A 27480-nucleotide genomic window follows, 5' to 3' on the forward strand; every position below is an offset into this window, starting at 1 on the left:
CCAGCTCTCACTTCCATACATCACTCCTGGGAAAATCATAGCTTTAACTATATGGACTTTGGTTGGCATAGTTAAAGCTATGGTTTTCCCAGTAGAGATGTATGGAAGTGAGAGCTGGACCACAGAGCTTAGGAAACACTAAATATCTGAGTTCTTTTTGATGTAGGCAGTGGTGTGAAATACTTGCTAACTGAGAAACACTGAGGTCAGTGTTCAGGTACAGCACTGGAGATAAAAGCAGAAGTCAGAGTAAGGACCCACTCTGATGCTATTCCTTTCCCCATTTTGCTTTGGGTGTAAATCCATAAATCTGCTGACAGGCTGCCGAGCGGTCATTTTGCACTTGGTTGCCTGGGCTGAATTTCGTCGCGCTGTCTCAGGCTCTTGGTTCATCTAGCTCTGTTTCCTATGCTGGCTGGCAGCAGCTTGTCAAGGTCCTCTCTTGGAGGAAACAAAATAGAAAATTCCTCCCAGTAGCACCTTAGGGACCAACTGAGTTTGTTCTTGGTATGAGCTTTCGTGTGCATGCACACTTCTTCAGACTCTTGGAGGAGTCTTCCCAAACCCTACCTGGATGTGCCTTGGACTGGACCTGGGACCTTTGGTGTGCCAAGTAGGTGCTGTTCCACACAGCTACAGCCAATCAGAACTATAGGGTTGGGAGGGACCCTCAAGGGGCATCTAGTCCAACCCTCTGCGATGCAGGGATGACAGCCAAAGGATCCCTGACAGCTGGCCATCCAACCTCTGCTGAAAAAGCCCTCCCCTAATCAATCAGATTCCTCTCTTTCGCCTCTTCTTCCTCTCCCGACACCCGCCAGCCACAACTGGGAGGGACAATTAACAAGCCAAGGCTGCTCAGCTGCAGATCACACATTGCTCCCTTGGGCTCACCCAAACCGGATTGTCCTGTTTGTCGTTTGCAGCAGACGCCTCTTGGGTGACTTGAAGTACAGCCTCTTCTTCCTGGTGGGTCCCTGAGCTGGACTCCTCTCTGGTGTGGAGTCCCAGGAGGTCTCTCTCTCTCTCTCTCTCTCTCTCTCTCTCTCTCTCTCTCTCTCTCTCTCTCTCTCACACACACACACACACACACAGAGAGAGAGAGAGAGAGAGAGAGAGAGAGAGAGAGAGAATCTCCCAAAAATGCCTGCTGGCCTTAACGTTTTGCATCTGTGCCTCCTCCTCGCCTCTGTTATTTCTCCAGAGCTCCTTTTCCTAATCTCCGGTTGTCTTTGAGGAAACATGAGCCGGCAGTCAGGGCATTCATTAATCTTTTTCGTCCAGGGATGTGTGTCAGGGTCATAGGATGGACGGGCAGAGAGGGAGAGAGAAAGCGAGAGTGGGTTGTCCAGTTGAAAGGTGCCACCTGGACATCGGCTCTCTCCAGCCACCATAGAACCCTAGAATTGCAATTCCAAGGCTGCCATGGCCGATGTCTTTGAACAATCTGGTTCCTGCGTCAACAAGGATGCTCTCGAAAGTCAATAATCTGAGAGGCAGAAACAACACACTCACCCTGCTGTATCCAAACCTTTTAGCTGCAGGTGCCTTTGGTGGGCAATGGGGGTGGGTTCTCCACCACTGAGCCATTATGGGCCAGCAGACAGACAGCCAGTAGGGGGTTGAGTGTTGGGCTGTGACCAGGAAGGGACAGGGTCTCACTTGACCCTGAAGCTCCCTGCATCTTGGGGGCCAGTCCCACCGCCTCTCAGCATAACCAACCAACCTCGTAGGGTTGTTGTGGGGATCAAATGAGGAGGGGAAGAACCACGTACGCTGCCTTGCGCTCCTTGGAGGAAAAGTTGGCACATCAATTCAAATAAAATAAAATTTGTGCAGATTTAAAACCTTCTATTGGCCTGCGCTTTATAATACTGTACCTCGGGTTACAGACGCTTCAGGTTACAGACTCCGCTAACCCAGAAATAGTACCTCGGGTTAAGAACTTTGCTTCAGGAGGAGAACAGAAATCGGGCAGCGGCAGTGCGGTGGCAGTGGGAGGCCCCATTAGCTAAAGTGGTGCTTCAGGTTAAGAATGATTTCAGGTTAAGAACGGACCTCCGGAACGAATTAAGTACGTAACCAGAGGTACCACTGTATTTAGTTACAGCCGTTACATTCTTGCCTATTGATATGTAGCAACTACTTATATACTTGAGTATAAGCCTAGTTTTTCAGCACATTTTTGTGCTGAAAAAGCGGCCCTTGGCTTATACTCAAGTGAGGCGGGCAGTGGGGGTGGCGAGAAAGAAGCCCTTTCTCTCCGCTCATGCTGCCGCCGCCTGCTCACCCCAGTCAACCATTCCTTAAGAAGCGTACAAGAACGGCGGTTCTTTACTCTCCCCAGGCAGCTTGTTCCATTCCTGAACTGCTCACATAAATGCAAACTTCAGACCCCAGAAGGCAGAAAGCCCATCAGTTAAGGAAGTATTATAACCCCACAGGTGCTCACTTTCCCTGGCTCCTGCTTAAACAGGACAGGATCCCAGCCTTCTCTGTATAACACAAGGGAACATTGCACTGTGGGTTAAATTACAGAGCCCTAGGGCTTGCCGATCAGAAGAATGGCGGTTTGAAACCCCGCGATGGGGTGAGCTCCACAGCAGCAAAGGAGGAAGAGGAAGGAGCAGCCCAAAGGGCTGTTTTCGGGCTGCTTGTTCCTCCTCCTCCTCCACAGCGGCAAAGGTGAACCGGCTTATACTCGAGTCAATAAGCTTTCCCAGGTTTTTGTAGGAAAATTAGGTGCCTCGGCTTATATTCGGGTCGGCTTATACTCGAGTATATAGGGTACCTTTAGCTGTTCTCTTTCCGGCGCCTGCTAAAAGCATTCTTGTTCAGGCAAGCCCACCCAGATCCTTAGAAAGTTGGCGTGGTTTTAGCATTTTAACTTTTTATGTTATGTTTTATGTTTCGGAGTATGGTTCTAAATTTTATTGTTTTACAGTCATACCTCGGGTTGTGCTCGCTGCAGGATACGAACGCGCTGAACCTGGAAGTACCAGAACGGGTTACTTTTGGGTCTCGGCCCTCGCGCATGCGCAGAAGTGCCAAATTGCATCACATGCGTGCGCAGACGCAGCAGCATGTATTGTGAATGCTGTGGTTGTGAACGCGCCTCCCGCACGGAGCGCGTTCGCAACCCGAGCGTCCGCTGTATATTTTTTGTAAAACTTGAAGGGTTTTTGCTTGCTTGCTTTTTGTGTTTTTTTTGCAACCAAGCGGTATATAAATTTTATCAAACAGATGAAAGAAACAAACCATACCTCTCTTTCCCCTCTCAGTTCCGCTTTCCTCCTTTCCCGTGAGTGTATGGCTCCTTCGCTGGAAGAGAAGACAGAGACTGCAACCTCTCCCAGGCCCCCGCTTCCCCCCCATGTGTGGGGCTTGGGGGCTGTGGCTTCTGTTGCCCCCCTTATCTTGCTGCTGCTACTCTGCTTTCCCTTCAAAAGGTAGGTGGCAGCCTCGGGGGGTCACAGTGGGGCTGTGCTCAGGGTCCTGGGACACTGAGAGAGGAGAACCCGGACGCAGGGGAAGGGGTTGTCCCTCAGGGCCGGTGTTTCCTGCTACAGACAACATGCCATTGATGCAGTAATAGTGGATTGGTTGTGGATTTATACTGGACCATCCGCACGTCATTCTGGTTTAATAGTTGTTCAACGGTGCCTCCCCGGTGTTAAGATATTCTCGCCACAACAAAGGCAGGATCCCGCCCAGCCACTTATCAGCATACGTGATATGAAGAGGTACAGGATTTCAGCAGGAATCCACAGGGCACGCTTTGACTGGAAACCAAGCAAAGTCCAAACTTGGAGCGGGTAACTAGTCTCCGGTTACACGTTTTAAATGTGCATTGGATGGGATTTAAATGTATAGTGTAGATCACAGAATTGTAGGAAGGTAGACCATCTAGGTCAGGGCTTCCCAAACTTAGGTCTCCAGCTGTTGTTGGGCTACAGTTCCCTTCACCCCTTGCCACTGGTCCTGCTAGCTAGGGATGATGGGAGTTGTAGTCCAACGATAGCTGGAGACTCAGGTTTGGGAAACTCTGATCTGGGCTAACCTCCTGCAATGGGGGAAAGTATCCAAGGCAGATGGCCATCCAGTCTCTGCTTAAAAACCTCTCCAGCTCCTTCAACCGTTCCTCATCAGGCTTGGTTTTCAGGCCCTTGGTCCTCTTGGTCTCCCTCCTCTGCACACGTTCAATATCCTTCTTAAACTGGGGTTCCCAGAATTGGACACAGGACTAACCTGGGGTCTGACCAAATTTGCGGCTTTTGCTGCATCTGATTTGAGTGAAGTTTCCAATGAATTTGGCCACTTACCCAAATGTTGGATAGCCCAAAAAACATCCTGAGTTTGCTTTGATTTCAGGGCCTCAGGGTCTGAACTGTGTTTTCAATGCATCGCAAGGAGTATGCAGTGAAACCTCTTGACTCAAAAGCCAAGCAAATGTCTCTCTCTTTCTCCTCTCTCTCTCTCTCTGTGTGTTCCAGGAAAAAACGGCAATTATCAACCAGAACTTTTAAGAGGGACTTAAATGCATCAGATCTCATCAGCGTGGTGAGTCCTTCCAGTGTCTGTCTCCAAGGGAGGTTTGGAAACGCCAGCCTTTGCCAACCTGGCGCCCTCCGGAAGTTCAGCGCTAGAACTCCCACCAGCCCTAGGCAGCAGCGCTTTGGCCGTTTTCTTCCTTGTGATGGTTGCGGCTGATTGGAGATTTGGCCCCCCAACATTTGGAGGGCGCCAGGTTGGGAAAGCATGGGGAGCCAGCTGGCATTTGTGGCCAGCATGGTGGCAAGACTCTGAGGCGCCCCCCACCGGCAGTTATGTCTTTGATCTCTGAGATCCAGCGCCAGGGGGGTGTCTCCAGAATTTTAAGGCACATTTGGTTTTTTGAGTGAATGCCATGGGTGTCAACCCTCCCGGTCACTTTTCTCTCTCGCCTCTCCTCCCCCCCGCCCCCCGATCTCTCCCTGACCCAGACCACTTGGAGATTTTATTGTTTTATTCTACAGTCGTACCTTGGTTCTCGAACGGAACCTGTTCCAGAAGTCTGTCCAACTTCCGAAAACATTCGAAAACCAAGCTGCGGCTTCCGATTGGCTGCAGCAGTTTCCTGCACTCAATTGGAAGCCGCGGAAACCGAGTCAGACGTTTGGCTTCCGAGAAACATTCGCAGACCGGGAGCCAAAACGTTTGAGTCACAAACTGTTCGAGAACCAAGGTACAACTGTAGTTGTTTCTTTGAGTCAGCCATTTAGAAGTTTTATTCCTTTATAAGTAAACACATAAAAGTTGCCGTCCTTAAAGCACCCAGGTTCCAAGGTGCACAGGGCTTCCAAAGTCAGAACCAGCAGAACCCGGCTTTTTGCCTAGAAACAGGCTAGCAGACCTGTTTCTTTTTTCTCTTCGGGTCTCTTCTCCTCTACTGTACGGTGCTGCTGTGCATTTGAATTGTTTGGTACTCCTGCACTGTCCCTTAATCAGTTTTTTTAAGCTGCCGTGAGCTTTGGAGGAGTCAGGAATACAAAACAAATAAGAATGTGTGCCTTTCTGCTGCTCCTTTGATAACCTGGACAGATAAATCATTAACTCTTAGAGCCAACCTAGACACTGCACACGGCTTGCAGTCTGTGACCTTAACTACAGTATTTTAAGAGCACCAATTGCCAGTGGTGTTGGTGTGTGTGTGTGTGTGTGTGTGTGTGTGTGTGTAACCCTAGCATGCAGTTAGGGGACTTTAACCATTAGGCCCCCCCCCCACTTAGGGTCCTAATTCAGACACATGGCTATTTATTCTGGCAGTTTTCCACACTGGAAAAAGAGAAGTCCACTTAATGGAAACTTCCTCCCTAACCGTTTTGCCAGCATCAAGGCCTTAAGTGTACAGTTATGTGTGTAAAAGACCCTGGTGTTGGGAAAGATGGAGGGCACAAGGAGAAGGGGACGGCAGAGGATGAGATGGTGGGACAGTGTTCTCGAAGAGACTGGCATGAGTCTGACCAAACTGCAGGAGGCAGTGGAAGACAGGAGTGCCTGGCGTGCTCTGTCTGGTCCATGGGGTCACGAAGAGTCGGACACGACTGAACGACTAAACAACAACAACAATAGTTTGTCTAACTATGTTCTCCAACTGAAATATACTCCGAGTCAAGTGTGAATTTCATGCTCTTTATTCAGCTCATAGTAGCGAGGAATGAATGTTTCCCCAAAACGTCTGCTATAAATACATTATTTACACAATGGGCCCCACGTGATTGGCTAATTCCGGGATACTCCTGTAGGCCAATCAGGTTGCGGATTCACTTCCACCTGGAGCTGGATTGGGTGGCTCCTGCGGACCAATCAGACTGCTGCATTCTGGATCCTATTGTTCTAGGACCAATCAGACTGCAGCATTCTGTATCCTATTGTTCTAGGACCAATCAGACTGCTGCATTCTGGATCCTATTCAGCTCAGTACATAACACCAACTCTGCACTCAAGGCCTGGAAAAAGTTTGGGAACCATGGATCTAGCTCATTATTCTCTATACCAGGGGGTTCTTAACCTGTTGTCCATGGGCCCCCTGGGATTCCATGCATGGGCTTCAGGGGGTCCTTGAAGGAAATCCGTCCCCAGTGCATTAAAATAAATTGCGTTCAACATTTGTGTGTGCATGTGCACACTTTTTTTATGTGGAGGGGCTCCGTAGCCTCCATCATGTTCTCTGTGACCCCAAAAAGGTTAAGAGCCACTTGTCTGCCCTGACTGGCAGCAGATCTATTGGGTTCCAAACATGGTGTGTCTTGTCCCAGATGTCGGTCACCGAACCTGGGACTTTCTATATACAAAGCAGATGCTCTTCTCGTGGGACCCAATCCAAAGGCATTAGGAGGCATCGTTCTTCTCCCACGTGGCTGTGCTTGGCTCCTCCTCCTGGTGGTAATGTGGGTCGGCTCCTGTGGTTCCTCTGTTCCTCAGAAAGGCATGTTGAAGCCGGCGTTTGCCACTAAGTGGCAGCATATACTCAGCTCTGCAGTTTACCGTTCCTTTCGCTTGTGATTAAGAACAGGCCAGGCTAGACCAGCCATTAAAACACACACACGCACACACACACACACAGAGCCCACAATGCATATAGGAAACTTATAAGTTTGTGCAGGAGTCGCTGTTTGTGGGTGGCATCCAGTTGCATACTGCCAAATGCAGCTTGCAGAGTTCAGTTTGGATCTGGGCTTTTGCACAAGGAACCTGCTTTCCCCAAAGCTTTTTGTGGAAAGGAAAGTGCACTAGAAAGAGTAAGATAACAATTGCTTGGCGTGAAGCCTTGTCATCACGTACAATCATAGAATTGTAGAGCTGGAAGGGACCCCAGGGGTCAAAAGTGCAAACAAACCGGGGCACCAGAGTGGCAAAGGATCTGATGTGGTGTGTTTTCCAGCAAGAAACCGAGCAATAAATGTGCCCATCTCATTTTTAGGGGTCCATCTCTTCTCATGGTGCAAAGCTATCCCACTCCACAAACAACTAAAGAGCCTATCACACAGAATAGTGATGTGGACGTTTGGTGAACAGCACAGCATAAATGAAGGCTGGGCAGTCTGATTTAGGGAACAACTCGCTTTTGCATGGCAAATTTGGGCTCCAGGCTCATTACCCGCTCAGCCTCTTGCTTTTGCACCAGCAAGCACCCCTGAAATGGCCCTGGGAGCAGCTTCTGCTCTTTGGAGCTCCACATCTGACTGAGCAGCACCCCCCTTTTTTTTTTGCTCCAGAGCCTCCCCACAAAAAACTGCTCTTTAAAGCTGAATCGGAGCAAACAGCAGTTCGAGGAAAACTCTTTCTGCCAGGAAGGAAGTCCAGGTGTATTTTGTCTGGATGCAGCCAGAGGAGACCCGCTTTCAGCAGGATGCTCATAGCACTGCGTCTTGATTTGCCAAGGCCCCAGAGGTGTCACCTTATCCTTCAACTTTTTAATTTTTTCTTTCATTCCTTCTTACGCAGACGAGACTGGAAGACCGGCTGAGCCCAGCTGAGAAGACCCTTGAAGATGGAGAGTTGCACAACAGTAAGTGGGCAGTATGGGAGGGGATTTATCCATGCTTGAAATGTGCCGTTTATAAGAGTGACATGTTAGCAAGTCATCTTTCTGCAATACATTCCAAGGGAATCCCTTATATCAAGTAAAGCAGTACAGTGGAACCTTGGTTCTCGAACTTAATCTGTTCCGGAAGTCCGTTCAACTCCCGAAACATTTAGAAACCAAGGTGCGGCTTCCGATTGGCGCAGGCGCCCCGGAAACAATAGCTGACAGTCGCATTGAACTGTAATCAATAAAAACCACAGAGCCCTGGGGCTTGCCGATCAGAACGTCAGAGGTTCGAATCCCCACAACGGAGTGAACTCCCATTGTTTGATCCCTGCTCCTGCCATCCTAGCAGTTCGAAAGCATGAGGTGCAAGTAGATAAATAGGTACCGCTCCGGCGGGAAGGTAAACAGCATTTCCATGAGCTGCTCTGGTTCGCCAGAAACGGCTTAGTCATGCTGGCCACATGACCTGGAAGCTGGACGCCGGCTCCCTTGGCCAATAAAGCGAAATGAGCACCGAAACCCCAGAGTCGTCCGCGACTGGACCTAACGGTCAGGGGTCCCTTTACCTTTAATCAATAAAAATAATGGTAAGTCACAATGTATAAAACCACAAAACCATGTGACAGGATCAAACTGAGAAACAAGGACACACAAATTATACACACCCACACCCACCCAACTCCTCTTTTCTCTCCTGGCTGCTTCTACTGCTCTCAAAGTCATGGTCTGGGATGTTGGGGCAAGACAGGTGGGGGAAGCCTCTCCCAGCCACAGGAGCGTGAGAAAGTGTTTTGCTCAACAACCCACCACCCCGTCCCTCCACACCTTTGGCCGGGAACTCAGGGCAGCCGGCAGCAAAGGGGAAAGCTCTCTTTCCGGTTGGAACAATAGCCTCCCATCTGCAAATAGCTCGAGGCCTTGCAGGCAAACGGTGCGCCTGCATCTGCGCACACATGCGCTTCCCTTCCAGCCCTGGAGTCGGTGTCCGAGGCAGCGGCTACTCAGCTTTCAGAAAGTGAAAGCTCTTTCGGCTCTGGCCCCAGACTCGTTTGCTTCGCCTACGGTTACGGGGAGAAAACAATGCTCCCATTAGCTCAGATAATATTCTTTGCTGCGTACTGACAGCAAACGCAGCAGGGTGTTCCATATCACGTCTCGATGGCGGAGGGCAGATTTCCCCACAGATTTGCTCCGTTTATAGAGCTTAATCAGGGCACCTCCTGTTTAAACCCGATAAAGATAATGTTTGCTGAAGCCGACCTCTCCACTGAAACTCAGTGCAGACTCTTTTGGGTGATCTTTGCTAAACCTGAGCTGCTGCTCCACCTTCTGCTTTGATCAGGCAGCTCAGGTTTTGCAAGACTTCATGGTTTCAGCAAGGATGCAGTTTTCAGCAGACTTACTTGTTCAATGCAACTCAGCGGGACTCTCTGAGTAAATGTGCAAAGGGGCCGTATTGTAAGAGGCTAAGAGCTTATCGCCACTTCCTCTTGTCCCGCTGCTCAATCCGGGTTTTCTCTGGCAATCCGGGTTTTCTCTGTACTGATGTTTGCTCCGATTTAGCACTGAAGAGCAGGTTTTCCCTGGGAACAGGAACAGGGCAGGGGGGAAACCACTCGTGCCCTAATTTGGATAGTGGTTTGCTTTGACTTAGCATAGGGTTAGTCAAATATGTCAGTTCTGGTTTCTCTCATAGTTCCAGTCTTCATTTCTTCACATTTCCATATCAGTTCACTTTTTAAAAAAAAATCCTCATGAAAACTACTAGCATTTTTGTGTGATTTTCTCCAAAATACACACACACACACAGCAATTTCCTGCAGTACAGGGCTGTCTTTACCCGTGGGTGCAAGGGGTGCAAGGTACCCAGGCACCGAATTTTTTTTTTTTGGGGGGGGCAAATGTTTACCTACTGTATACCAGTCCCTCTTGATCGGCGGCAGTCAAATATTCCCGACGAGTCAGGAAACAAAAGCAGTTTTTCGCGCTGCGTCGTTGTTACAGGTGAGTGATTCCCCTCCCAAAAAAGCTCAACAACTTTTTTGAATTCACCCCTGTCGGGGTTTGGGTGCTGGAGCTCCTCGTGCACAACTTGAACTGGTCATGCACGAGGTACCAGTTGCGGGGAAAGCGGCCAGCGTTCCGCGTGCTTTTGGGCACGGTCGCCGGCCAAGTCTCACAATCCGAAGGAAGCTGAGTAAGCCAATTGATGACTCCGAAGGTGTATGAGTTCCTAGTTGCCTTCTTAGTGAAAAGTTGCCTCGTGAAATAGAATATACCCTGACTCTGAATAGATGGACCAAGTTAAGAAAATTAAAATTTTTACTTTAAACCTTTTACTCCCCCTTTTACCCCCAAAGGAAGACAGACACCGGTTGTATCTTTAGTGGCTTCGGCAGAACCCGCATAGGCTCGTCCCCTAAGCTAAGTTCTCCTAAGCTTAAAGTCCCTGCGCGCCCAATCTTCCGCGAGGCTAGCTAAATAAAACTAAAACCGAAATATCTTCCGCGGGCCTAACCCTAGGCTAACCTAAAGGAACCTATCTAAAACTAAACCGAATGATCTTCCGCGATCTAACTCTAACTAAAGAAAACCCACTCCCAATACCCTTAAACTAAACCCTGAACTTAAACTAAGGTAAAAGAACGTCGACTGACTAAACCAAAGAAACCAAGGAAAAACGCGCCTAAGCGGGGGTGCCTCTGCCTTTTATTAGGGAACAAACGTGACATCATCATCAATGCCTCAACCAATAAAATCACTGTTGCTGCCCTCCAAAAAGGCGGGAAGCAAGTTTAACGCTCATTAACAACTTTGAACATGACCGGAACTATAAAATAAGGGCGGATTAATCTCATAAGTGAACCACACTATTCATTCATGCTTTCACTTTCGCTTTTGCGCGTAATTATACTAAAAGTAGATCTCGAAAACCTCATTAAATAACCAAATAAATATGAATCCATGGCGGATCCGTGAAACGTATTCCGACACACCCCCCCTTAAAAAAGGCCAACAACTTCCCCCCTCCCCAAAAATTAAAAAAAGTTGATTTGGGGGCGGCTAAACTAAATTTGGGGGCAGATCTTTACACCCTGGCGGCGGCACAAAAGCTAAAGACGGCCCTGCTGCAGTACAGTACATTTGTGTATATTATTTTCACCAACATGGGTCTTTCAATGTACACTTTACCCCAGGATATGTAGTTCTCTATACATCACTTAGCCGGAGAACTGCATTGCAAGATTCAGAGAACTGCGCTTTTCGAAGGGCGCCTGTGTTTTCGGTCTGCTTTTTATTTTGGAAATAGCAAACTGGGTTGGTTCACTTTTAAGTGAGAACAGAACCCAATCCCCTCCACCCCACACCCCTAACCTAGCAAGTCCCTTCAGCAAAGCTCTTCTGCTAAATGCCCCTTTCACAAATCTATTTCTTATCCCGCCTCCTAAAGTGAACGTTATTTCCTCCAAGGTGGCAAGCACATTTTTTTTTATAAAAACAAGGCCAAATTAAATGCAGAAGAACTGCAGAAACAAAACAGAACTGTAAAGGTCACGAGAACAATAAAAACAGCAATAAACCCATAAAACACTGAAAGCAGTTGGCAAATGAATGCAACCAGCCTTTGAAAGCCACAGCTAAATAAATCTGTTTCCATGTGGTGCCTGAAATTTGTAGGGGGAGGCCATGTGCAAGGGGGGGGGGCACGTTTTTTTAGAAGCAGAGAACCAGCAATGAGAAAGCCCAGTTCTCTGTCCCCACCTGCCCAGTCCCATGGAGATGGGAGGCAGGGAACCCCAAGAACCGCTTCCTCGGATGACCTTAATGCCTGGGGCATCTCAGGTGGAAGCACGCAGTTCTTGGCTACTTCCAGGCAGCTGACATGCTCACGCAAAACTTGCACAGAGGTTAAATGGTGCCACTCACTTACAGAGCATTCCTCTTGTTACATACACCATTGCAAGCTGGTTGTTCTTTAGTCGTTTAGTTGTTTCCGACTCTTCGTGACCCCCATGGACCAGAGCACGCCAGGCACTCCTGTCTTCCACTGCTTCCCGCAGTTTGGTCAGACTCATGCTAGTCGCTTCGAGAACACTGTCAAACCATCTTGTCCTCTGTCGTCCCTTGTGCCCTCCATCTTTCACAACATCAGGGTCTTCTCTTCTTGTGAGGTGGCCAAAGTCTTGGAGCCTCAGCTGCAGGATCTGTGATGGCCTGGGATTCAGACTCAGATGCTAAACCTGAGAGATTCCAGCCTGCACAGGATCCCCCGCCTCCAGAAACAGCAGAGCCGGGGCTAGGGCTTGAGTCGGAAGGGTCCTCAGCTGTGCTGGATCCTCAGGGGCAGGCATCTGTTGAGCCTGCTCTGGCTCCTGCTGGGATGGAAGACCCATTGCCTGCAGATCACAGGCGTTGCGAGGGGGGCGGTATGCCCCGGGTTCCAGGAGGGGGGGGTGACACTTGGGCCAGCCCCGCCCCACTGGTGGACCCGAGCAAGCCACGGAGCAAAGCACCGCGGCCCGTCCAGGGTCCGCCTGCCAGCACCGCTATGGGTTCCAGGGGAGCAGGGGGGTGACACGGGCCAGCCCCGCCCCGCTGGCGGGCCCCGAGCAACCCACGGAGCAAAGCCACTCTGCCCCGCGGCCTGTCCGGGGTCTGCCTGCTGGTGCTGCCCCGCGCGATGCCACTGGAGCAGCAGTGCCGGCGGGATGGACTGTGTAGTCCATCTCAGCCGGCGCTGCTGCTCAAGCGGCGGCCGAGCGCCCGGTCCTTTAAAGCAGCACGGAGGGGGAAGCCGAACAACAGCGCTGGCGGGATGGACTGCACAATGCGCATGCCCGGATTGCTCCCGCCCCCAGGGGGTGCCTCGGTGCGGCAACCCCGCCCTGGGCACCTGAAGGCAGCCCTTTTTAGGGAAGTTTTTAATGTTTGATATTTTTGTATTTGATTTCTGTTGGAAGCCGCCCAGAGTGGCTGGGGAAATCCAGCCAGATGGGCGGGGTACAAATAATAAATATTATATTATTATTATTATTCCTATGCCTCTGCTGCAGGTGCTCCACTCTCAGCCCCCTCAGGGGAAGCTGAGGTTGCCTCTGGTTCCAGTAACCCTCCAGCCTCTCCTGAGCTGCGGAGGCTCAGGTCAGAGAGGCGAAGGGAACTAAGTTCCCGCAGGAGGAGTGCTCGCCTCCAGGCCATGAGAGGCGAGTCACCAGAGGATCGGGGCCGCCCTATGCCTCAGGACAGATAAAAGTCGGCCAGCCCTACCCCCAGGTTGCAGGAGCAACATTGTTGGTGACCAGTTCCTGCTTGAATCCCATCCTGCTTTCCTGCCTGAGCTCCTGACCCGCCTTGGTTCCCTGCCTGCATACCTGTTCCTGACTTCGCCCAACTCCCTACCCTGCACCCTGTTTCAACTACTATGGATGCCTCTACGTTGCACCTTTGACCACAGACTGGACTTGGACCTCGCCTCTCCGGTAACGCACAGGACCCGCACAGGATCTGTCCTTCCAGTGAGCACTCCGGGCTGATTTCCTTCAGAATGGATAGGTTTGATCTTCTTGCAGTCCATGGGACTCTCAAGAGTCTCCTCCAGCACCAGAATTCAAAAGCATCAATTCTTCGGCGATCAGCCTTCTTGATGGTCCAGCTCTCACTTCCATACATCACTACTGGGAAAACCATAGCAGTAACTATACGGACCTTTGTCGGCAAGGTGATGTCTCTACTTTTTAAGATGCTGTCTAGGTTTGTCATTGCTTTCCTCCCAAGAAGCAGGCATCTTTTAATTTCGTGACTGCTGTCACCATCTGCAGTGATCACGGAGCCCAAGCTAGTGGCTGTTCCAGCACCATTTCCCATCGCTGTTCTTACCAGACTTTTTGCGCTTTGGGAAGTGGCGGAGTGACTGTGCTACCTTGGAAGCGGGGGACCTCTCCTTCCTTGGAGGTTATTAAGCAGAGGTTTTTTTTTTGGGGGGGGGGGGAACCACCTGCCAAGCATGCTTTAGCTGTGATTTCTGCATCCAGGGACAGCAGCCACATTTTGTGCCAGTCGAGAGTCTATCCGGAGGCACCCAGAGCGTGGCAGCATCTCTTGAGAGATGCCTCAACATGGGAAGACCATCAGCTGAACAGGGTGTCAGTCGTGCTTAGATTACACCAAAGGAGGCTTTCGGTTGTATTCAGTGTTAATCCTGCACAGAACAGACCCCCTGAAGTCAATGGACATGGCTAACTCAGATCCATTAATTCCCAGAGCTCTGTTCTAACAAAGATGGACAGCCCTCTATGTCGACAGGCTTGGTGCAGATCTGTGTGTGTCCGTCTCACTGTCTCTGACAACTGGCAGCTCCTTGGGAACATAGGCAGAGCTCTGCTGGATCTGGCGGATGGCGCACCTAGGCCAGCATCCTGTTCTCACACTGGCCAGCCATAGTTTAACTACGTATGTCAGGGGTGTCCAAACATTTTCAAAGAGGGCCAGATTTGATGGAGTGAACAATGTGTGAAGGCTGGCCAAAGTTGTTGGCCTTTTTTAGGATTGAAGTTGTTGAGCTTTTTTTAGGATTTCCCCCCAGAAAGAAAATAAGCTGCCACAGTGGCACATTAAACCAACTGGAGGGCCTGGCTTTACACATGCCTGAATGTGTGAATGTGGTTCTTCCACTGTTGCTTGGCACAGCAGCCTCTCCCACATGTTGCTGCTGAATCTCCTGTTGACATGGATCACGGCCACACACGTTACCTCCTGGTGATGTCACAAGCCTTGCAACGTGGTTTCCTGAGCCTGACCACTGTGGCAGTGCGGGGAACAGGAGATCTTTCCAGGGAGGTGGATCCATGGCAAGGGTGTCCCAGAAAGCGGCTGCAAGCGTGGAACCCTCTTCTCTAGCTGTGGGCGAGTCAGAAACCTGCCCCAAGAGCCACCGTGGGAGTCAAGAAACCAGGGAGGTGTGTGCAATCAGTTCCTGGGAGGCGATGAGAGATAAGATAGTGAGAGGGAGCATCAAAACAACATCTCCTGGCAGCTGAGGAAGGCAGGTGGACCTGTCTGGGAGCTTATTCAATTCTGACACATTTATTGATTGGTTTTATTCCAGCCACCCATCAGTCAATCGGTCAACTGACTTTTTTATGCGCTTCTCAAAGCAGTTTGCAGACACGCCATAAAAACAGTTAATATAGTTTTCGAAACCGTGCAAAAAAGCAAACCGAAGAAAGGTTTTTTAAACAGTGCAAGATGAATATATAAGGCTAGAGACCTTTCCACCCAAGCTTGTCTCAATAAAAAATGCCTTCGGTTGTTTGCAAAAAGGACAGATTGTGGGCACCCATCGTTTCTCACCAGGGATGGTTTTCCACAGAGCAGGGGCAACCACACAGAAAGCCCTGCTCAGAGTTGCTGTGGAGCCGGATTCTGATATTTTAGGGACCGGCGGGGGTGTGGGGGTGTGACTCTCCTGCAGAACACTTATAATAATAATACTAATAATTTATTATTTATACCCTGCCCATCTGGCTAGGTTTTCCCAGCCACTCTGGGCAGCTCCCAGTAGATTAAAAACACAATAAAACGTCAAACATTAAAAACTTCCCTAAACAGGGCTGCCTTCAGACATCTTCTAAAGGTCACATAGTTGTTTATTTCCTTGACATCTGATGGGAGGGCGTTCCACGGGGCGGGTGCCACCACCGAGAAGGCCCTCTTTCTGGTTCCCTGTAACCTCACTTCTTGCAGTGAGGGAATCGCCAGAAGGCCCTCGACGCTGGACCTCAGTGTCCAGGCAGAACGATGGGGTGGAGACGCTCCTTCCGGTATACTGGGCTGAGGCAATTTAGGGCTTTCAAAGTCAGCACCAACACTTTGAATTGTGCTCTGAAACGTACTGGAAGCCAATGTAGGTCTTTCAGGACCAGTGTTATATGGTCCCGGCGGCCGTTCCCAGTCACCAGTCTAGCTGCCGCATTCTGGATTAATTGCAGTTTCCGGGTCACCTTCAAAGGTAGCCCCATGCAGAGCGCATTGCAGTAGTCCAAGCAGGAGATAACCAGAGCATGCACCACTCTGGTGAGACAGTCCACGGGCAGGGAGGGTCTCACTTCCCATGAACTCCCCAGATCAATTAATAATTTGGGGAAATAATAAGGGACCATACAAAACTTGGAAGGCTAGGCAGGGCCAAGTCCACAGTAAACTGCAATGTGTAAGTATCTTACACATTATTTGGAAGTGAGTCCTACTGATTTCATGGAACGGCAACCTGAACTACATCACTTCCTATTTCACAGACTTTTTAATGCCTCCCTGAACCTGCTGCTTAGGTGCAGCTGCCGAATCCCCCCCTCCATAGTTAAAGGCCATCTCTGCCAGTACAACCTAATTCAGGGTATGTTATAGATTGGGATGTTGGTTAATGATGGCTCTGTAATGTTCCAGGGTTGGCCCACATTTTCAATGAAGCCTTCAATCCACCCCTGTTATCATAGAACTGGAACGGGCACCCCAAGGGTCATCTAGTCTAACCCCCTGCAATGCAGGAATCTCAGCTAAAGCATCCCTGGCAGATGGCCACCCAACCTCTGCTTGAAAACCTCCAAGGAAGGAGAGCCCACCACTTTCCACTGGTGGGCAGAAAATTCTTCCGAATGTTTAGTCGGAATCTCCTTTCTTGCCATTTGAACCCCTCGGCTTGGGTCCTTCACACCAGAGCAGCAGAGAGCTGGCTTGCTCCGCCTTCCACAGGACAGCCCTTTGGATATTTGAAGCTAGTTCTAGTCCCACTTCTCAGGCCACTCTGCAGGATCCACGTTATGTGGCTCCAGGGCGATGCGCAGGCAAGCCCCCCCCCCATTAACGGCCCTTTTGTGTGTGAATATGAGACAGCATCTTAAAAAGCAGAGACATCACCTTGCCGACAAAGGTCCGCATAGTTAAAGCTATGGTTTTCCCAGTAGTAATGTACGGAAGTGAGAGCTGGACCATAGGGAAGGCTGATCACCAAAGAATTGATGCTTTTGAATTCTGGTGCTGGAGGAGACTCTTGAGAGTCCCATGGACTGCAAGAAGATCAAAAACCTATCCATTCTGAAGGAAATCAGCCCTGAGTGCTCACTGGAAGGACAGATCCTGAAGCTGAGGCTCCAATACTCTGGCCACCTCATGAGAAGAGAAGACTCCCTGGGAAAGATGGAGGGCACAAGGAGAAGGGGACGACAGAGGATGAGATGGTTGGTCCCTGCTCCTGCCAACCTAGCAGTTCAAAAGCACATCAAAGTGCAAGTAGATAAATAGGTACCGCTGTGGTGGGAAGGTAAACGGGGTTTCCGTGTGCTGCTCTGGTTCGCCAGAAGCGGCTTAGTCAAGCTGGCCACATGACCCGGAAGCTGTATGCCAGCACCCTTGGCCAGTAAAGTGAGATGAGCACCGCAACCCCAGAGTCGTCCGCGACTGGGACTAATGGTCATGGGTCCAATACTTTGGCCACCTCATGAGAAGAGAAGACTCCCTGGAGAAGACCCTGATGTTGGGAAAGATCACAAGGAGAAGGGGGCGACAGAGCACGAGATGGTTGGACAGTGTTCTCGAAGCTACCAACATGAAGGAGGCAGTGGAAGACAGGAGTGCCTGGTGTGCTCTGGTTCATGGGGTCACGAAGAGTCGGACACGACTAAACAACAACAACAAGAACGAGTGCTGCGGTGGGCTTCCCCCTCTCAGAGGGTCTCTTCGGCATCAGTCCCGAGATGCCTTTGCCTGCTGTGAACGTAAGGCGATTGGAATCTATTTAACGTGGATTATCTGACAGATGGAGATGGTGGCTTTAAGGGGACGTGTGTGATTCCGGCTAGGCTGGGGCCAGGGGCGAGAAGGCGGGAGCCTGCCCCAACCTGGTGCCCGCTGGACAGTTGTGCTGGTGGGGGGCGGTGATAGGAGCCATAGCCCCATCAGGAGGGCACCAGGTTGGGGAAGACTGGGCTATGCATTGGGAAGGGATTTCACGGAAACAGAAAAGGGGCTTTACTTTCACCCCACCCCCACCCCCGCCCAGCCCAGCTTTCAGACCTTTTTGATCTTTATCCCTGAGTTCACAGAGAGCAAAGAGAACAATCCCTTTAACTCCCCGCGAGCCGTTTTTAATTCTCGGGGCAGAAAGCCTGAGGCACAGATCTCATTGTAGGTGGAGGGTGGAAGGGCAGAGTTTCATTCGGATTTTGTTTCAGACACATCAGGGACCATGTAGCGTGGTTTGTTGTTGTTTAGTCGTTTAGTCATGTCCAACTCTTCGTGACCCCATGGACCAGAGCACGCCAGGCACTCCTGTCTTCCACTGCCTCCCGCAGTTTGGTCAGACTTATGTTGGTAGCTTCGAGAACACTGTCCAACCATCTCGTCCTCTGTCGTCCCCTTCTCCTTGTGCCCTCCATCTTTCCCAACATCAGGGTCTTTAATAATAATAAGAAGAAGAAGAAGAAGAAGAAGAAGTCAGATAGTTGTTTATTTCCTTGACATCTGCTGGGAGGGCGTTCCACAGGGCGGGTGCCACCACCGAGAAGGCCCTCTGCCTGGTTCCCTGCAACCTCACTTCTCGCAGGGAGGGAACCGCCAGAAGACCCTCGGCGCTGGACCTCAGTGTCCGGGCTGAACGATGGGGTGGAGATGCTCCTTCAGGTATACCAAATGTGCCTTCTGTCCACCTAGCCTGGTATTTTCCACATTGTTTGGCAGCATGTCTGGCCCAGCCTTGCCTAGAGATGCTGGGGATTTGAACTTGGGAAGTTCTGCATGCGAAACACCCACCCCTTCGCCTACCCAGCTGCAGGAGCCTGGCACGGCTGTTCTGGTAGAAACAGTTAACGCTCCGCTCCAGCGCTGACCACATTTCTTCCTTTGCTTGCTCCTGCTTCCCCCAGAGACGGGGGAATCTTCCAGCAGTAATTCAACACCAAACTGCTGTTGGCTGAGTGCAAGGCTGGAGCTGTGGGGGGGAGACATGAGCAGCGCCTTTTCCAGCCAGAGGGAGAACACACCCCTTGCACCACGGACGAATCTCCTGAGCAGACAGAGAGTGGGCAGGGGAGACTTCTTGGCTCCTGAACCTGGGGGGTGCTGGGGGTGCTCTCCTGTGGGACACAGGCATGGGGCATGCTTGTGTGCTTGTATGGCTCCCGTCCCGGCACCCGGAGAGCCAAGCTTGATGAGTCATTGCGGTTTGCTGGTGAGCAGCTCTTTGCTGAGAAGGAGCCAGGGCATTTGGAGAGTTGAGAAAAGACAGCATTGAGTTGTGGACCCTGGATAGAGCTGGGGCGGCCGAGGGTGTGTGTGTGTGTTGCTGTGCATTGACATGGCTTCCCTGCCCTGGCTCCAGAGCAAAAACAAAAATTCGAGAGCAGTGGATGCTTAACACTTTAATCCTGGGGAAGAGAACCACAAAACCCCTTTGCAAGGACAGTTGCGCCATTATTTGTTAATTGCATTCACAGAAGCATAGAATCATAGAGGTGGAAGGGACCCCAAGGGTCATCTAGTCCAACCCTCTGCAATGCACAAATCTCAACTATAGCATCAATGACAGATGGCCATCCAACCAGTGTGGTGTAGTGGTTAAGAGCGGTAGACTCGTAATCTGGGGGACCGGGTTCGCTTCCCCTCTCCTCCACATGCAGCTGCTGGGTGACCTTGGGCTAGTCACACTTCTCTGAAGTCTCTCAGCCCCACTCACCTCACAGAGTGTTTGTTGTGGGGGAGGAAGGGAAAGGAGAATGTGAGCCGCTTTGAGACTCCTTCGGGTAGTGATAAAGCAGGATATCAAATCCAAACTCCTCTTCTTCTTCTTCTTCTTCTTCTTCTTCTTCTTCTTCTTCTTCTTCTTCTTCTTGCCTACTGTTGACTAGCTCTTATAGTGGAGAGTCCTGCTTGAAACAGTGAACCTGCTGCCAGCCAGGGCAGGAAATACTAAGTTGGGTGGAGCAATGGTCTCAGGATAGACAGCTTCCTATGTTCCCAGGCCCAACTTCACTGCATTTGGAATTTGTGCAGCGCTGAATCTCTGCACGAGGCGTTACGAACCCGCCTGGGACATGCTCTTTGCAGGAGCAAAAGCAGGACGGAAGCAGAAACGTTTCCTTCCAGGTGGTCTTACTGCTGGGAACCTGTCGCTGTTTGGGGGAGGGATTCACTGACACGTCCAGAAAATTCAGGCTGCGCGATTCTAGTTTGTTTTGAGCTCTTGCCGCAACGAACTCCACGTTCCCCGGGAGACTAGACTTTTCGCGAAAAGGAAAGTGATAAGGCACTTGCTTTGACCCGAAGTCATTAAAACTTGCCCACAAACAAGCGTGCATTCAATAGCCAGGCAACTAATCTCCCTGCCAACAAATCAGGGCGAATGCTCAACAAGCAGGCTGTTTGGCAGTGCCCTGTGGCCGAAAAGCGGAGCCACAATAACATGTGTTTGCGGAAGTCAGTGCGAGGCAGAAAAACCCCCTTCTCTGCTTGGAAACCTCAGAGTCTTTTTGTGCCTTCCTTCCTTCCTTCCATCCTAAACAGGACATCCCTGTTCTGTTTATGTTGTGAACAGGCTTGGTTAGGAGTCAGGCATCCCCTTTTAGTTCCTCTTTTAAAAAATTATTATTAGGGAGAGTATCAAATCAGCCCTGGAAGAAGAAGAAGAGTTTGGATTTGATATCCCGCTTTATCACTACCCGAAGGAGTCTCAAAGCGGCTGACATTCTCCTTTCCCTTCCTCCCCCACAACAAACACTCTGTGAGGTGAGTGGGGCTGAGAGACTTCAGAGAAGGGTGACTAGCCCAAGGTCACCCAGCAGCTGCATGTGGAGGAGGAGGGAATCAAACCCGGTTCACCAGATTACAAGTCCACCGCTCTTAACCACTACACCACACTGGCCCTAGTGAATGAGCCTCCAGTTAGATAGCAGGGGAGTCCCTTCCCTTTTTCTGTGTGTACATACACAAACACATCACAAGACTGGAGCCTGCCCAGTTATTTAGAAAGTTGATGCAAGTTTTCAGTTTCTTGCCATTTAAACTTTTCGAAACACTTACATTACTGTTGCTAATTTTTCTTATTGTTTTCCCCCCCCCTTTTTCGCAAAACCGCTTTGAGGTTTTCTTTTTTAGCAACCAAGTGGTTTTGTAAATCTTATGGAATAAATAGAGATCAAGAGGGCCAAACCATTTTTTGAAAAAATATTTTTATTAAAGATTTTCTTGATTTACAATGGTAATGCAATGTCTCTCTCGTATTTTTCCATATAACATTTGTACAAATCGGTTGTTTTTGCTGAGACATTAGGGAGAGAAGGGGGAGAGAGGTGGGTGGGATGGGCGGGGTGGGGTGAGGATGTTTCTGTTTTACTTAATATATGTGGGGTTTGGTGTCAGCGTTGTCTGTGCAGGTTCTCTGTTGTTCGCTTGTGTTCCTTTGGTGGTGAGAGAGGTCGGGGTTGGCGTGGGGCGTGATTGTTCTTTTGCGGTTGGCTGTGCTGTTCTTTTGGTCTCCTGTGTGAGTGGGGTGGGTGGATGTTTTTGGTCAGGTTAGCCATATTGATTTGTATGCTGTTGGTAGATTTTTGTCATTATCTTGTTGGGCTGTGTGTGTGATGAAGGGGGACCATACCGGGGTGAAGGTGTCTTCTTCCGTTTGTCCCCGTGTCAGTTTCAGCTTACTGGTTAGTTTTTCTAAAAGGGCTGTTTCCCATACTACTTGGTACCATTGTTGTTGTTGTTCAGTCGTTCAGTCGTATCCGACTCTTCGTGACCCCATGGACCAGAGCACGCCAGGCACCCCTATCCTCCACTGCCTCCCGCAGTTTGGCCAAACTCATGCCAGTCGCTTCGAGAACACTGTCCAACCATCTCAACCTCTGTCGTCCCCTTCTCCTTGTGCCCTCCATCTTTCCCAACATCAGGGTCTTTTCCAGGGAGTCTTCCCTTCTCATGAGGTGGCCAAAGTACTGGAGCCTCAACTTCAGGATCTGTCCTTCTAGTGAGCACCATTGGTCCATGCTTATTCCTGACCGGTCTTTCCAGTGTCTGGTTATGACGTTTCTGGCTGCTGAGAGTAGATGGGTTATGAGTTCTTTGTGAGGGCCAAACCATTTGAGCCCCATGGGGCTTCCATCTCTAGGAGCCTCCCTGGGCAGAGCATTCCACAAACGGGGGGCCACTGCAGAGAAGGCCCTGTTCTCGTGTTGCCACTTTCTGGACCTCTCACGGTGGAGGGACACAAAGAAGGCCTGAGATGATGATTGCAGGGTCCAGGTCAATTCATGTGGTCGTTCATTATTATGATGATTAATTGCATTTACATCCCACCTTTTCCTCCATAGGAGCTCAAGGTGGCCTATATTTAGTCCCCACAACAACCCTGGTAGGCTGAGAGAGACAGTGTGACCAGCCCAAGGTCACCCAGTTAGCTTCATCACCAACCCAGGATTCTTACCCTGACTTCCCAGGCCCTGCTCCAACACTGTAACCACGCACTGGCACATGTGATGTGGGAGCCAGTTTTATGATCTGAAGCAGCCACGGGGCTCTCTGAATCAGAGCAGCGCCAAGGGGAGGATGAAGAGGTCAACCCTTCCACCTGTCCCCACCTTGCAAAACTGGTGTTCTCTCCATGGGGGGGGGGTGGAGTAGGGTGGGGAGGGAAACGCAGGCACAGCCTCTGAAGCCTCTCTGGTCTAAGGCCAACCCACTAGACTGGCGCTCGGTTATTTTATCTTCCGCAGAGCGAACCTGCTGGGCGAGTTCTCTCTGCCAGACCCAGCGATTGACAGCTCCTGCAGACAGTGTTGGAACCTGTTCCGTGGCTTTAAACGCTTAGCCAAAGGAACAAACTTATTACAAGTGTTGGCGCTCGGCCAAACGATCGCCGAGGTGTTGGGGAGAAGAGAATCGCTGCAAAAAAACAGGAGGGGAAAGGAAAGCCTGGGTTCTGTTCCCCTACACACACACACACACACGTGTGTTTGTTTGTGTCCTGTGAAGCGTGCAAATTCCCTGGCAGGGAAACAAATGGGTGGCATGGCTTGAGCCTAGGTGGGGCCCTTCATCGGAGATACTTGCCGAACCAGTGTTTGCTTTGCAGAAAACCCGAACTGTAACCGCGGGATCAAAGGCTTTGGTGCTGTTTGTGGTGGTGGGAAAGAGCCATGTTGAGGTTTGCAAAAATGCCCGCTTGATCCTCTGTCCGCCCAGCTTCCCCTAGCACACCTGCAGGGCCACGCCCTTCCTCTGTCCCTCACCTTTCCGAGACAGTGATCCTTGCAGCGTGATTTACCAGAGCACATTACTGCCTGCGATGCCTCGGTGCTCTTTTCCCCCAAGCTCCTTCACGTGTTCGCGAGTGTTGGGCATGCAAAACCAATTTTATTGCAGAAAACTATTATCGATCTGAAAGGGGAGAGTCACTCAGTCATGGACCCTAACTCGGTGGCAGGGCAGGTGCCCTGCATGCAGAAGGTCCTGGAATCTCCAGGTAGGGCTTGCAAATATCCCCTGCCTGAAAGAGCTGCTGCCAGTCCGTGTCGACAATACTGAGCTAGATGGGCTCAATGGTGTGACTCAGTATCAGGCAGCTTCCTATGTTCATGGAGATATAGAATATGGGGTATTCTAAGGTGCACACTGGAAAAAACAAAATAAAATAAAAAATTCTTTCCAGTAGCACCTTAGAGACCAACTAAGTTTGTTCTTGGTATGAGCTTTTGTGTGCATGCACAATTCTTCAGATACACTGAAACAGAAGCCACCAGACCCTTATATACAGTGAGAGGGTGAGGAGGGGTATCACTCAGAAGGGTGGTGGGAATGGGGGATTGGCTGATAGGTGTGGAAAACCTGTAGACGACTGTTAATGACTGCAATTTGGTCTTACAGGGAAAGGCAAGGGGTGAGATGGCCAAAAATAGCTTTGTCATATATAATGAGATAAAAATCCAAAGTCTCTATTCAGACCAGGTCTCTCCATGGTTTTAAGTTCAATTTCTCTGTACGGTCTATTTCTGAAAATCTTTTGTAATATTACAGCTACTTTGAGATCTTGTATAGGGTTAGGGTTAGATCTTTCTCATCCCTTGCTTTTTCCTCACCCTTCTGAGGAAGTGTGCATGCACACGAAAGCTCATACCAAGAACAAACTTAGTTGGTCTCTAAGGTGCTACTGGAAGGAATTTTTTATTTTATTTTGTTTTGACTGTGGCAGACCAACACGGCTACCTACCTGTAACTGTGCACACTGGGAATCAGGGACGAATAATAATAATAATAATAATAATAATAATAATAATAATAATAATAATAATTTATTTATACCCCGCCCATCTGGCTGGGTTTCCCCAGCCACTCTGGGTGGCTTCCAGCAAAATATTAAAATACAATAATTCATCAAATATTAAAAGCATCCCTAAACAGGGCTGCCTTCAGAAACATTAGTTCTTTCTTTACATTTTCTGCCTGAGTTGTGCTTCAAACTTTCGTGCAAGTCAGGAACTGGAAACTAGTAGTAACTTTGACATCATCCTTCAGGGATACTTCCCCCCACCCATTTGCCACTTAAAATATATTTATTTGCTCATCGTGACTATGGCACAGAGGTGCAGTGGCGTTTTTTAGTATTTCATTTCTTGAAGGGGCCTTTTAGGTCACATGGGGGGTTGCAAGTGGGTGGGTGTGAATGTGTCCAGTTAAGTTCCTCTCCATTTCTCCCTTTTCCAACCTTAAACTCGGTTCTCTACAGTTCCACATCACTTGTGCATTTCCATTCTTGTTTAAAACTCCACATGAAAATTCATCAGCATTTTAGTGCAAACCTCTCCTAATATATAGTACAGTTTTGTGTGCAAATTCGCCTCTTTTTTTTTTTTTTTTGCAAAACATTTCCCCCGTAAAACGATGTATTCTTTGCTTGTTCTTTCTACCAATACATGCATTTTACTCCCATGCACGCTTTACCTTGGTTTTGTACACATTAATATATTGCAAAATTCGGAGATGCCTGCGTTTCGGTTGGAATATTGACCTGGAAAGTGCGGATGAAGTAGATTTGCCTTTAAATGCAAACCGAGTCAAATTTCTTCCCATCCCCTAGTTACAGCCGTATAACCACAAGACCTTCAAATCCAATAAAACGATTTATAAGCAAACCAAAGAATGTACCACCAGACAACAAAGTTGGCCCCAATGGGGAGGGGAATCACACATTTTTAACAGTCCAAAAGCCAGCGCATCTTCAGCAAAGGATGGAAACTGAATCATGAGGATGGCTGGTGCAACTCTATGGAGAGGAAGTTCCACATTTTGGAAGCTGCTACGGTTTAAATAGTTTTAACAGTCCAAGCCTGCTGCATTGCTCTCGCCGTCTTAGGCTGACTGAATTTATTTACTTGTTGTTATTTGCCTTGGGAGCCTCCTTGAAGAGGGGTAGGATATAATAATAATAATAATAATAATAATAATAATAATAATAATAATAATAATTTTTTATTTATACCCCGCCCTTCCCAGCCAAAAACCGGGCTCAGTTTGACAATGACAACGATGAATAATAACATCCCTTCTTTCGACGTATCCTTCAGTATTTGGGTTCCTGGAATCAGTGGTGGAGCAACATGCTGCAGCCCCCGGAGCGGAGAACAGGCGGGAGTGTGGCTGGCGCGCATCCTGGGGGTGTTGCCCGTTGCCTGTGGGGGCGTGGCACGCATCTCGGGGGTGTGGTGCGTCACTCACGGGGCGTGGTGTGTGGCGCAGGGGGCAGCGGTGATGGCACCCTTTCCCCAAATGGTACCTGGTGTGGTGTGCTCTCCCCCCTCCCGTACACCAGTGCCCAGAATGTGCACCAGTAAATGACTCAGGCCTGATGCATATGTTTGGGTTTAAATTTCCAGTTTGTCACGATTCCTACTGCATTAGCTTTCTTCTTGCTGTGAGCTTATTATTTAAGGGATCATTTGTTGATGGTGTGCATTTATTTTTTAAAAAAACAACGAGTTATATTCTCCACCCCCCCCAAAAAAAATCACTCAAAGCAACATGTAATTAAAATGCATATCATTATCTGCAGGTAGCTCTTTGCCCAGCCATCAGGCGGAGAGGCAAACGAATGGTTTTGCTGCAGACTTCGAGCACAGAAATGCCAGCTCCCTGAAAGAAATGAGCGCAGTTAGCCCAAACCACCAAACTCTGGAGAAGGCCGGAAAGCCGGATCCGCACCACCTGGGAGCCTCGGGACCATCAGGAGCGTCGTGCCCGAAAGCAACTTCCCCAAGTTCGCTGCAGTTCAGGAAACTCCCTGTGACCCCGAAGGAGGCCCGTGTATCTGGAGCGGAGCCCCTGAATGGGAGCATCGACAACCAAGTTTACGAAAGCATCGAGGATGGAGAAGGGGCATTATATACCAGGGACCGGTCGGAAGGAAGGAAGGGCTCTGGCTTGCCAATCATTAGCAGCACAGGTTGTGCCGCAGCCCCCGAATCGCGCAGGAGGGACACGAGGACTATAGGGTCCAGTGGGGTGCCAATACAGCCGCCTACAGCCTTGCAGGGCAGCGAGTCCCTGGGCCAGGTGCCGGGACCGACACCCGAGGGAGCGGCTCCCATCCAGACCAGCTACGACATGGAGAAACGGTTGAGCGCCATGTATGCCAAAGTGGTCAAGAGGCCCAGGCCAGCGCAGGAGTGGCAGCCGGCAAACCACCGCAAGCCCCCCGAACAGGAAGAGGAGGAGCCTCCCCCCATCCCAGAGAAGCGCTTTGAGAACATCTACGAGACCTTGAATCTCGATGCTGAGGTGCAGGTAGGCTGCCTTGAGGGATCAGGGCCGTTACACCCAAGGGGGCGCCTTCAAGGCTCTCTTGCATGCAGGGCCGTCTCGCCATAGGGGCTGGGTGGCGCGGTGCGCCAGGGCGCCGGGCCCCCAGGGGCGCCCCCATGAGCCTGCCGGCATACCGGGCGCCCCCTCCCCAACCCGCACCCGTCCCCACAGGCAGGCGGGCGGAAGCAAGCCGCCCTCACCTCCCGGAGCCCCAGCTGGAGCGCTGGGAAGGGCACGCAAAGCCCCACATCGCTCCAGCGCCACGCCCCTCATCCCCCGCTCACCCCCTCTCCCGAGGGGCAGCCAGCGCGGGAGGGAGGCGGGCGGAGAGGCGGCACGCCGGGGGCGCCAAGGGATCGCCGCGCCACGGCGGCCGATCCCTCTAAGACGGCCCTGCTTGCATGTGTGAATAGGCCATCGCAGGTAATATGGCCGCATACGTCAATCATAGGTCATATCCAATGTATGTAAATATTACACTCTGGGCGACTCCCAACAGAATATTAAAAACACAATAAAACATCAAACATTAAAAACTTCCCCAAACAGGGCTACCTTCAGATGTCTCC

The 27480-nt window shown here is 50.1% G+C and overlaps 1 protein-coding gene across 1 annotated transcript in view; it reads left to right on the forward strand.

The window, feature by feature from the left end:
* The window catches only part of LOC117044676, a 44463-nt gene extending 17486 nt beyond the window's left edge, over positions 1 to 26977 (forward strand). The window contains exons 3-6 of the mRNA XM_033145487.1: positions 3282 to 3449; positions 4494 to 4560; positions 7987 to 8050; positions 26163 to 26977. Of these exons, the coding sequence (XP_033001378.1) occupies positions 3282 to 3449; positions 4494 to 4560; positions 7987 to 8050; positions 26163 to 26977 (1114 nt within the window). The remainder of the gene's footprint in view (positions 1 to 3281; positions 3450 to 4493; positions 4561 to 7986; positions 8051 to 26162) is intronic.
* Positions 26978 to 27480: the final 503 nt, after the last annotated feature.

The sequence above is a fragment of the Lacerta agilis genome, chromosome 3 (assembly GCF_009819535.1).
Source record: "Lacerta agilis isolate rLacAgi1 chromosome 3, rLacAgi1.pri, whole genome shotgun sequence".
NCBI classification, from domain to species: Eukaryota; Metazoa; Chordata; class Lepidosauria; order Squamata; family Lacertidae; genus Lacerta; species Lacerta agilis.